Below are 10,364 nucleotides of genomic sequence, written 5' to 3' on the forward strand. Positions count from 1 at the left end.
TGTCTTCTCTGCACTGTCCTATCAAATTAAAGGCAAAACCGATCAAAATTAAAAATCAAAAGTACTATTATTTAATATAATAATGAATATTGTCAGGAAAGTTTAAGGAGTGATCTTATTCTGGACCAGCGACGCTGGAAAGGTCAAAGCCTGTTGTTGGTAATGAATCGTTCAGAACATATGATTCAGTTTCATGCGATTCATCAAAGTTTCAACTTCAAATGTTAACGATTACAAAGAGGCTTACATCTGAATATTTTCACACACAAACAGATTTAATTGATTTCTTTCATAAATTGCAAACATATGAGACAGCAATGTTTCAGGAGTTTAGGACACAACTGCATTATTTCCTATTTGGGTTCATGTGTATGCTTTATTTGTTAAGAATATCTTTTTCCCAAGGCATTGATGTCCTGTTTCCTATGCAAAGATCTGATTTCAAAAACAATAACTATTAAACTATATCTTATGATTTTAAATCTGTATTTAACCTCAGAACGATCTCAAAGTAAAACCTGTGCTTTCAAAATAATTTTCAAATCTTAATTGAAGAGAAGAAGTAATCAGTAATCAGTGTTGAGTTCTACTGTAAGGGTAACCCTGCCTGCTTTACATGCTTCAAAATGATTTGCAGTTTAGAAAAATTAGAAATGTAATCAGTTGAAATAGTTACACTACTTATTACATTTTAAATAGGGTAACTTCTGATGTGTAACCTGTTACATTTCCTGCGAAAACGAATCTCAAGCAGAAAATCTACTGCTCCAGCCAGCGCAGGTGAGGGGGCGGGGTCATGCGAAGGGGGAGGAGTCAGGCGCTCGCGCTCGCGGTGAAGAGCTGCATGCACGCGCGTCTCTCCAGAACACACAGGAGCCGCGAGCGCGCGCTGTTTAACTCCTCTCTGCTCAGAATAAGGTAAATATGCGATTACGAGGCTTTTTATAATAGATAAGGAGAAGCAGTGTAGCTGGAACTAGCTGAATCTCTCTCGTGTTGTTGTTAGACTATCATTATAATCTCATTTGCTGTCGTATTTTCTCGTAAAAAGCTGTTCTTGGAGGAAATGCGCGACCGGCTGGTGCTCATGTTTCCATCTTTAAGCGCATTTCGGAATATCGCATAAAATACTCTGCATGCAAACACCAAGCTGCACAGATTCTAAAAATGCGCTTAAAAAAACTTTTGCGCTCAGGATAAACTTCGGTAACACTTTCTATGAAGCCCGTATTTATAAAACATTATAAAGGCATTATAATGAATGCATAATGCATTATAAATAACTTTATAGTATGTTGTATCATCTCATGAATATTCATAAGAACAGTTTTAATGTATTATAAGTCTCATATCTTGCCACGTTACTTATGTTACTTTACTTAAAGCAGACAAAGACCAATTATAAGTAATAATAATAAAAAAAAAATCTCAAACAGCTTTAAGATCAGATATCAGATGAGATGAATGTGTAATATATGACACGTTTGCTTTGAACCATTTCTATTGTAATATCAGTTAGATTATTTAGATGGCACCCTATAGACAGCTGTTGATAAGTACCTCAGGAACTACATGTCACCAGCAGAGCATCAGAGATATTGTTTGGGTCGTTCAGAAACACCTGAGCAAAGTCTGTCATCGATATATTTCTGTATCCGCCTCCGACAGCGTTTATTGTGTTTCATGCTCTCTGAGGCGCAAGTCATTTATTATATATAAAAATGATTCTTTTCAGTGGCTTCTCCTACTGCTAGTTTTACTGCAGGAAGTGACGGGTTTGTTCTCTTTGACTCGTTGGATGGAAACGGAGCTTTACTCGCCAGTGTTTTATGCGATGCTGCAGTTTTGCGCACAGGTTAACTTCGCGTCTTTGGATGGAAGCGCAGTGTTGTTGCGCGCTTTAACTCGTGTTTGTGTGTTTGCTGCAGTGCTGCTCTGAGCTGCTCAGCATGGAGCTGGCAGGACTCGGGTTCTCAGGGTTAGCTGTGGAGTTAGAGGAGGACTGTCTCTCCAGAGTGCCCATGCTGCGGAGGAACTCTTATGTGCTTCACAAACTCAGCGTGGAGATCGAGCCACAGATATACAGCGAGACGCTCTCCAAAGCGCTGTCGTGGTCCACCGAGAACACATTACTGTCGGAGAGAAGAGCCGCTGAGGATAACACAGACCCTCCAAGTGTGTCCTCGACCGCTGAGGTCAGCTCAGCTGCTCCGGAGGACTGGTCAAGCCCTGTCCAGACGCCTCTGTCCCCCAGCTCAGACTCCGACACTGAGGGCCCCAAGACTGAGAGCGTGGCCCCCAGACGCCCGTTCCTCAGCAGACTGGAGCAGGAGGAGAAGGAGGACATCGAGACCAAAGCCGTGGCCACCTCGCCGGACGGAAGATACCTGAAGTTCAACATCGAAATTGGGAGAGGATCCTTCAAGACGGTGTACAAGGGTCTGGACACGGAGACCACGGTGGAGGTGGCCTGGTGTGAGCTACAGGTGAGAGTTCTGACCCTGGACTACAAAACCGGTCATAAGGGTCCATTTTCAAATCTTTCCATTGATGTATGGTTTGTTAGGATAGGACAATATTTGGCTAGCTAAATAATCAGTTGTATTTTTATTATTGAAGATTAATAAATGCTGTAACAAATGTTTTGTTTATAGTTAGTTAGTTAATGCATTAATTTGTGTTAACGAATGAGAGCTTATTGCTAGCAGTGAGTTTCTGACTGGCGGGTAGTTATGGGTTCTTCACCAGGATACTGTCACTAAAGCATCTCAGAGCTTGTTTATTGTTTGAATTGAGAAGATGAGTGAGGTTTCTCCATCCGTGACCGGGCCAGTCTCTACTGCTCGCTCTGCTTCTGAGCCAGATAAACTCAGAAAGCTTCTGATGTTGTGCCTGTCGGGAGATTTGCTCTTGACCGGTCGTCTGGAGCCGCAGCTGTCCTGAATACTGACTTTAGAGTCAAACCTTGCTGTATTTGGGCAAATCTGAGCACAGTTTGAGATTCTTTAGATCTCTGAATCTGAAAACAGGACACTTTAGAGAAAAGCTTAAAGTTAAAACTGCTGTCAAGGAGAAAGAGTTGTAATATCAGTTATTAATTATCTTTCTTACCTATGGGCCAGTTTGGATAATAGTTTACAATACAGTCCACTGTAAACAATGATTTGTTGAAGTTGTAAATAAAACAAAGATTATTCAATGACATTTTACAAGAAAATACTTTCTGCTTCAAAATATCACATTTAATTCAGTGTTACACATCATTTCTTCAAAAACATTTTCACTCAGAAATGGCTTGTAAATGACACCAAATTAGTTTTTAGTGTAATTTAGTGTATCTTTAAAAATATTTTTCAAGATAATATTTCTTTTTCTATTTTTTGTTTGTTGTTGAATAGTTGTGTTTCTGTTTTTAATCAAGTGCAGTTGCATAAAAGTGACATTATGATGTCTTTATGTACTTTTTGAAACTTGAAAGTTGTGGTTTCATCCATTGGAATTTCAACAGATATAAATAACGAGAGCATATTAAACATGTCTTCATTTGGGAGACTTGTGGGTTTGAAAGGACACGAGGAGTTGTTGTTTTTGAGTGAATGTCCCTTTAATGATTTGCATCTATTTAACACCGTATGATGGCCTTAGCCAAACATGTTTTGCTTTGATAGGACTGATATGAGCGGAACAAGCAAACTTTGGGAGTTTCTCAGAAGTGCAAACACAGGATTAAATCAGCGTGACGTGGCTTCTCTAGCATCATGTTGTACTGAGCTTTGTGTGTGTGTGTGTGTGTGTGTGAGTGTGAGTGTGTGTGTGAGTGTGTGTGTGTGTGTGTGTGTGTGTGAGAGTGTGTGTGAGTGAGTGAGTGTGTGTGAGTGTGTGTGTGTGTGTGTGTGTGTATCTGTGTGTGTGTGTGTGTGTGTGAGTGTGCGTGAGTGTGTGTGTGTGTGTGTGTGTGTGTGTGTGTGTGTGTGTATCTGTGTGTGTGTGTGTGTGTGAGTGTGAGTGTGTGTGTGAGTGTGTGTGTGTGTGTGTGTGTGTGTGTGAGAGTGTGTGTGAGTGAGTGAGTGTGTGTGTGTGTGTGTGTGAGTGTGTGTATGCATGAGTGTGTATGTGTGAGTGTGTGTGAGTGAGTGTGTGTGTGTGTGTGTGTGAGTGAGTGTGTGTGTGTGTGAGTGAGTGAGTGTGTATGCATGAGTGTGTGTGTGTGAGTGTGTGTATGCGTGAGTGTGTGTGTGAGTGTGCGTGAGTGTGTGTGTGTGTGTGTGTGAGTGAGTGTGTGTGTGTGTGTGAGTGTGTGTGTGTGTGTGCGTGAGTGTGTGTGTGTGTGTGTGTGTGAGTGTGTGTATGCGTGAGTGTATGCGTGAGTGTGTATGCATGAGTGTGTGTGTGTGTGTGTGTGTGTGTGTGTGTGAGAGTGTGCGTGTGTGTGTGTGTGTGAGTAGTTTGATACACTGTACTTGGCCACACATCACAACACTGTCACTGTCTCGTAATGATATGCTTGACTCTTTGCTTGTTAAAGCAGGTTAAGCTGAATCAAAAGAGTCCCTCTGCAGACGAGAAAGAAACTAAATGTACTGACCCCTCGCTTTTGAATGGTAGGGTATATTGCTACAATATATTTCTATTTAATTAATACTTTTTAATTACATTGTATATATATTATATATATATATATATTCTTTAAATATTATTTATTGATCATATATAATGTTTTATTTGATTAATAATTTATTGTTTTTATTTATATTGCATATTAATTATATTTTATATTATTACTGTTATTTACATATAATTTATTAATATATTTTTTAAATGTTTTACAAACAGTGAGATATGTTTTAAGAAATATCCTTTATAACCCATGTAACAGGATGACTGGAGTGTCACCTTGAGTGTTTGGGTCAAAATGTATTATTATTACATTATTACTGGTCATTTTTTTGTAGTTATATAAACAGCCATTAACATGTTCATCTTGACATCCATGTGAGCTCGTATTTTTCTCTTTTTTTGTTGGTAACTGATAAGTGGCTGCTGTTTATCAGACTTTCTCTCCTTGAGTTTTATGTCAGCGGTGCATCTTATCAGCATCTGCCTGCTGCACAAATATACATCTTTTGGGGTCAGAAAGAGGCGGCAGTGATGTTAAAGCGTCACGTACAGCTCACGCGCTCATGTATGTAGACGGTACGTTCTCAGTGAGATTACAGCTGTCTCTGTGAAACAGACACTAATAGTGCGGAGCGTTTCTTTACTGATGATGATGATGATGATGATGATGCACAAATACATACCGACAGGTTTTTACTGATGCTAAATGCACTGAAGCATTAGTAAAGATATAGTTTACACAAAAATGTAAATTCTGTCGTAATTTACTTACTAACTGTTATGTTGCTTTAAAAGTTTGAATATGTACAGTTGTTTTGAGACATGAGACAGCAGGATTTTACTGAATAACACTTAATTCCATCAGCAGAATTGACATTCTCAGATAAACTATCTCTTTTAAACCCATAAACCATCTCAAAAGTAGACTTTAGCATACTTTTAAAAAGAGTACTTATGGAAATAAAAGAAAACACTTAAGTGTGGAGTGATTGCAGTGTTTTCAGACATTATTTACAGTTAAAAGAAAATCTATTATTGTTTAAAAGTCGATATATCGTGCATGCATTCCTATTTAAAATATATTAAATGCAGCATAAGAGGTGCTTTTCTGAGTTAAATAGGACTGAATTACATCTTGTACTTCATATATGTAATTAAAAATGCAGTTTCATAATTAATTCTATTGTGTGAAATATTAATAGTGTACTGCTGAATGTACTGACGAGCATTTATGATAAACTAAAATATACTTTAATGTCATTCCTATTGAGACTTTTATGTATTTTCATTTATTTGCAATTTCACATGATTAATGATGAAGTTGCAATGTATTACATTCACAATATTATCTTTAATAATGTCAAATAACACTAGAGTTAAATATATCATTAATATTTTAATGTGCTTTAGTGTATTAGTCAGCAAATCAAAACAAGTGCACTTCTTTGTTCTTTTGTTTAAAATACATCAAATGCTCATTAAAACATAATCATTTAAATATCAAGTCAAGTCACCTTTATTTCTAAAGCGCTTTTAACAATGTAAATTGTGTCAAAGCAACTGCACAATATCCAAAAAGGAGAATAGTGTGTCAATAATGTAAATGAAAAGATTAAAAAAAAAAGATTTTCAATCAGGTCGACGATATCGCACTTTAAAGTAAACCTTTAAATGTGATGTTATTATAAAGTGCACTTTTTTAAAAGTGTACTTAAGAAACACAGTCATAAAATCGTCTCTTTAAGATATATTTATTTCATTACTGCCTGCAGTTTTTTAAAAGTACACTTTTAAGATTTGAAGCACACTACAAGCGCACAGTGCACTTCTTTTTCTCAAGGGAACCAAAAACAATTTGACCTGCATCATCTGCCTTATCTTTATAGTAAGTGTAGCCCTTATTGACGGTTTGTGTTTGCTGAATCTACAGGACTCTAAACCTCATCACAGTCATTTGACGTCGGCCCAAAAACGACGAGAGATAACTTATGTTGTCTTTATTCTTTGTTGTAGTCAGAGTTGGAAATGTTGTGAGTTTTGTATGTTAGCGAGGACAGATATCTGTAGAAGAACCCGTGTTCAAAGACCTGCTGTTGTGGTGTTCTCGGTGAGCGATGACTGAAAAAACAACCCATGTTTGTTAGTTCCCTCACATTCGGACGGGATCGGTCTGAAAGGAGAAGGAGCTCTAATGCAGTGAGCAGCTGCAAGCGCAGTATGTTTAAGATTTGTCCCTGACTGTTAGAAAGCGAGCGAGGGAAGGGAAAGTGAGAGTATCGGAGCGTAACCTTCAGATGGAGAACAAAGCGTCTGTTTCCAAACTCCCAGTGATCTAACTATCACTTCATTCTGCTTTCACATCCTCCTCTCCGCTCGAGCAAAGCATTGAGTCATTCTGACTAATGAAGACACCCCTACCCAGAAAATCTATAAATCTGAATGGAAATGGGCCGAACAGATTGGCAAGAAGCAGCGGTGTTTCCAGACCACATAATGCAGGCAAATAGCATGAACAAGAAAACTGTTCTTATTCTGCTTTTTTCTCCATTGGGAAGAAATGTGTTCATTTTGGCAGAATTTCTCAGCTGATTTGTCCAAATCGAAGCATTTTCACTAGTGGCCTCAGACTGTGTGTGTGTAAAGTGCTAACAGAATGAACAAACTGGTTTTATTTAGGTCAGTATTTAACCTAACTAAGTCATGCAAACTAAATCTTTGAGTTAAAAGGTGCAGAATCTTTAGTGTGCATTTGATTGAATAAAATAAAGATTACTGTAGTATGGTTTACACTCCTTCAGCTTCAAAATTTCACATTTAATTCAATGTGTTACTTGCTGTTTCTTTGTAAATAACGTAATGGTTCACACAAAATTGAAAATGTGCTGTTAATGTGTTCACGCTCAGTTCATCTGAGATCAGGATGAGTTAGTTTCTTCATCAGGTTTGTAGAAATGTGTCTCTGCATCAGTGTCTCAGCAATGGATGCTCTGCAGTGAATGGGTGCCGTCAGAATGAGAGTCCAAACAGCTGATAAAAACATCACAATAATCCACACCACTCCAGTCCATCAGTTATCATCTGGAGAAGACTAAAGATGAAACACATCCAGCATTAAGATGTTTTTAACTCATTCTGACGGCACCCATTCACTGCTGAGCAAGTGATGTAAAGGGTGAGCACATTTGCAGCAAATTCTCATTCTTGGGAGGACTATTCCTTTAATTGTGGACAACTTTCTACAGCTTTGATTATAAAGGGTGACAGAAAGAGACAGAAGCAGTTCAACAAATGGAAATGTCTGTGAATGAGTACCAAACTGTCATTTGATTAAAAAGTCTTCAATATAAATGATTGAGAAAAGGCTGCTTACCTGCATGACCTCATCTGAGCGATTGCATTAATCGCCGTATGTTTTAATGACAGTCCCGTAATGATAAGGGGGTCATTGAGAAGAGATAAATACAGAATCTCCAGCTGTGAAAATTCAGCCGTGAACCGAGACGCATGAATCTGTGTTTTATGACATGCGTTATCTTTTGCTGCTCGGGCCTTTTTTAAATTGCCTGCTATATTTAATGGAAAGTGTTGACCTCAGGGTCGTGTGCTTTATAGGTTCTTGTGAACAGCGTGTAAGTGCATGCTCTGACGTTCAGTCCTGAAATGTCAGAGCTAACCATCTGCACTTAAAGCATTTTAATTGTTTGAAATGTTAGAAACTGCTGGAATGTATTTTAAAGCACTGATGCCATATTTTTAATGTGGCTAATAATCCAGTCCAGATGTGTCCTGATCGCCACTGTGGTTCTCTCCAACTCAGTACTGAGAAGAGACACAAATACACACGTACATATGAAACGGACTCCAAAACTCTGAGATCAATTGTGAATATGCTTTTAAGTTATTACAATATTGTTCATTACAAATGAAATCATCAGCATAAGAATTTTAGTGAAAGGTTCACGCTCAAATTGTTTTAAACTCAGTCCATCTCATGGTTTAAGTTTATTAAAAATTATACTGAATGATCAGCTTTTCATCTCAACAAAGTATCCTCTGCAGTGAATGGGTGCCGTCAGAATCTGAGTCCAAACAGCTGATTAAAAACTGTCAAGACGTTTTTAACTCAAACACGAGTCCATAATCCATAATAACTCTTCCTCCAGTGAAAAAGTGCATCTCCTGTTGTCTCTCACATCAAAATCCAGCCACATATTAGTTTAGAGCTGTTTTGTCTTGTAAACGGTGCTTGATCTGTACAGATTTCTCTAATATTTATATTATAAATATAGTATATTTATAAATATACTTCAACACTGAAAAGTATGAACAAAAACAATGAAGTCCAACAAAAGATGCACATTTGTGTGTATTCATATAATTGCTCTGTATTCAAAATCAGATGCAGGTTGAGTCTCCAGTGATATCAGGTGTGCTGTGTGTGGTCTGCAAAATCACTAAACAATATAATAAAGTGTCGAAACAGATTTCTCAACTGTACTGCCATTGAAAGAAGTCTTATTACAGTTAATTATGGCTGCACAATTTGTTCAGTAAATTATACTGCAGATAGTTTAATAAACACAGCCGTTATAACAACAGCATGATAAACATCAAGGCTACAAAAACAGCTTCACAATACAGTTTGTTCTGCCGCGTGAGGTACCAGAACAATCCTCTGCTCTCCGCTAACGGTGTGTGTTTGGTGAATAATGCTGAAACCTCTGAGAACACTTTATTTGGTCATTAAAATAAAAACACGCTGAGGATGATCAGATGCCAGAGGAAAGAGGTCGTGCTAACTTTTTCCCCCAGTGCTGCCAGAGGATTTTGTAATATTAGGTAAAAGAGGGATTGAAGTATTTAAACGATTGAACTATTATGAGTAATTAGAAGCATTATTCATTGAAATAAAGTTAACACCTTACTCTGTTTCTTGCCTATCCTCTGATTGGTGTTTTAAAGGGTTACCTGACCAAAAAATGGAAATTAATTAATCATTTAGGACTTTCCTTCTGTGTTGAATACAAAAGAAGATACTGCACAATGTCTGGGAGGGATATTAAGCTCAAACAATGACCATAAAACTGGTCTATATGACAACAAAACAAACTACAGAGCAGAAATGAATGAGTTCAAACTACAGTTCACTTGTGTTCTTTATGCTTCAGTGACTCGATTGTAACTTTGTTGCATTTTTTAAATTCTAAGTTTGTTTTTTCCTTTATAATTGGCGTGAATGCCAAACCTTCCTTGGTGTATTCATGCAGAAATAGTGGCAGCATATTGTGTTATCCTCTATCCTCTCAGTCTGTTCTCTCACTATCAGTTTCTCCTGCCGCTGCTTCTGAAATAGAAACACTATCAGCTCCTGCATTAAAGCACAATGCCAGTCATCTGCCAGCGAGCTTCCAGAACAAGCTACAGTCGTAATAACTGCTCATATGGGCTGTGGAACCCAATATGTGTTTCTGTTCTGATCATATTTAATATTGGTGGTAGTGCTCAATATCTCAACATCTGAAAATAAACGACCAGTCACAAGTTGTAGGTTTTTTGAAAGCCTCTTCTGCTCATCAAGGTTGCATTTATTTGATTAAAAACAGTAATATTGTGAAATATTATTACAGTTTAAAACAGCTATTTTCTATGTGAATGTGTGTTAAACTGTAATTTATTTCTGTATTTTCAGCATCATTACTCCAGTCTTCAGTGTCACATGATCTTCAGAAATCATAATAATATACTGA

At 37.6% G+C, this 10,364-nt stretch overlaps 1 protein-coding gene across 1 annotated transcript in view; it reads left to right on the top strand.

Moving 5' to 3' along the window:
• The first annotated feature begins 856 nt into the window (after positions 1-856).
• wnk4a (WNK lysine deficient protein kinase 4a) overlaps positions 857-10,364 on the top strand; it is a 62,175-nt gene continuing 52,667 nt past the window's right edge. Inside the window, exons 1-2 of the mRNA XM_079398335.1 lie at positions 857-918; positions 1,929-2,486. Of these exons, the coding sequence (XP_079254461.1) occupies positions 1,950-2,486 (537 nt within the window). The 5' untranslated portion in view covers positions 857-918; positions 1,929-1,949. The remainder of the gene's footprint in view (positions 919-1,928; positions 2,487-10,364) is intronic.

This window comes from Barbus barbus (genome assembly GCF_936440315.1).
Source record: "Barbus barbus genome assembly, chromosome: 38".
Taxonomy (NCBI): Eukaryota; Metazoa; Chordata; class Actinopteri; order Cypriniformes; family Cyprinidae; genus Barbus; species Barbus barbus.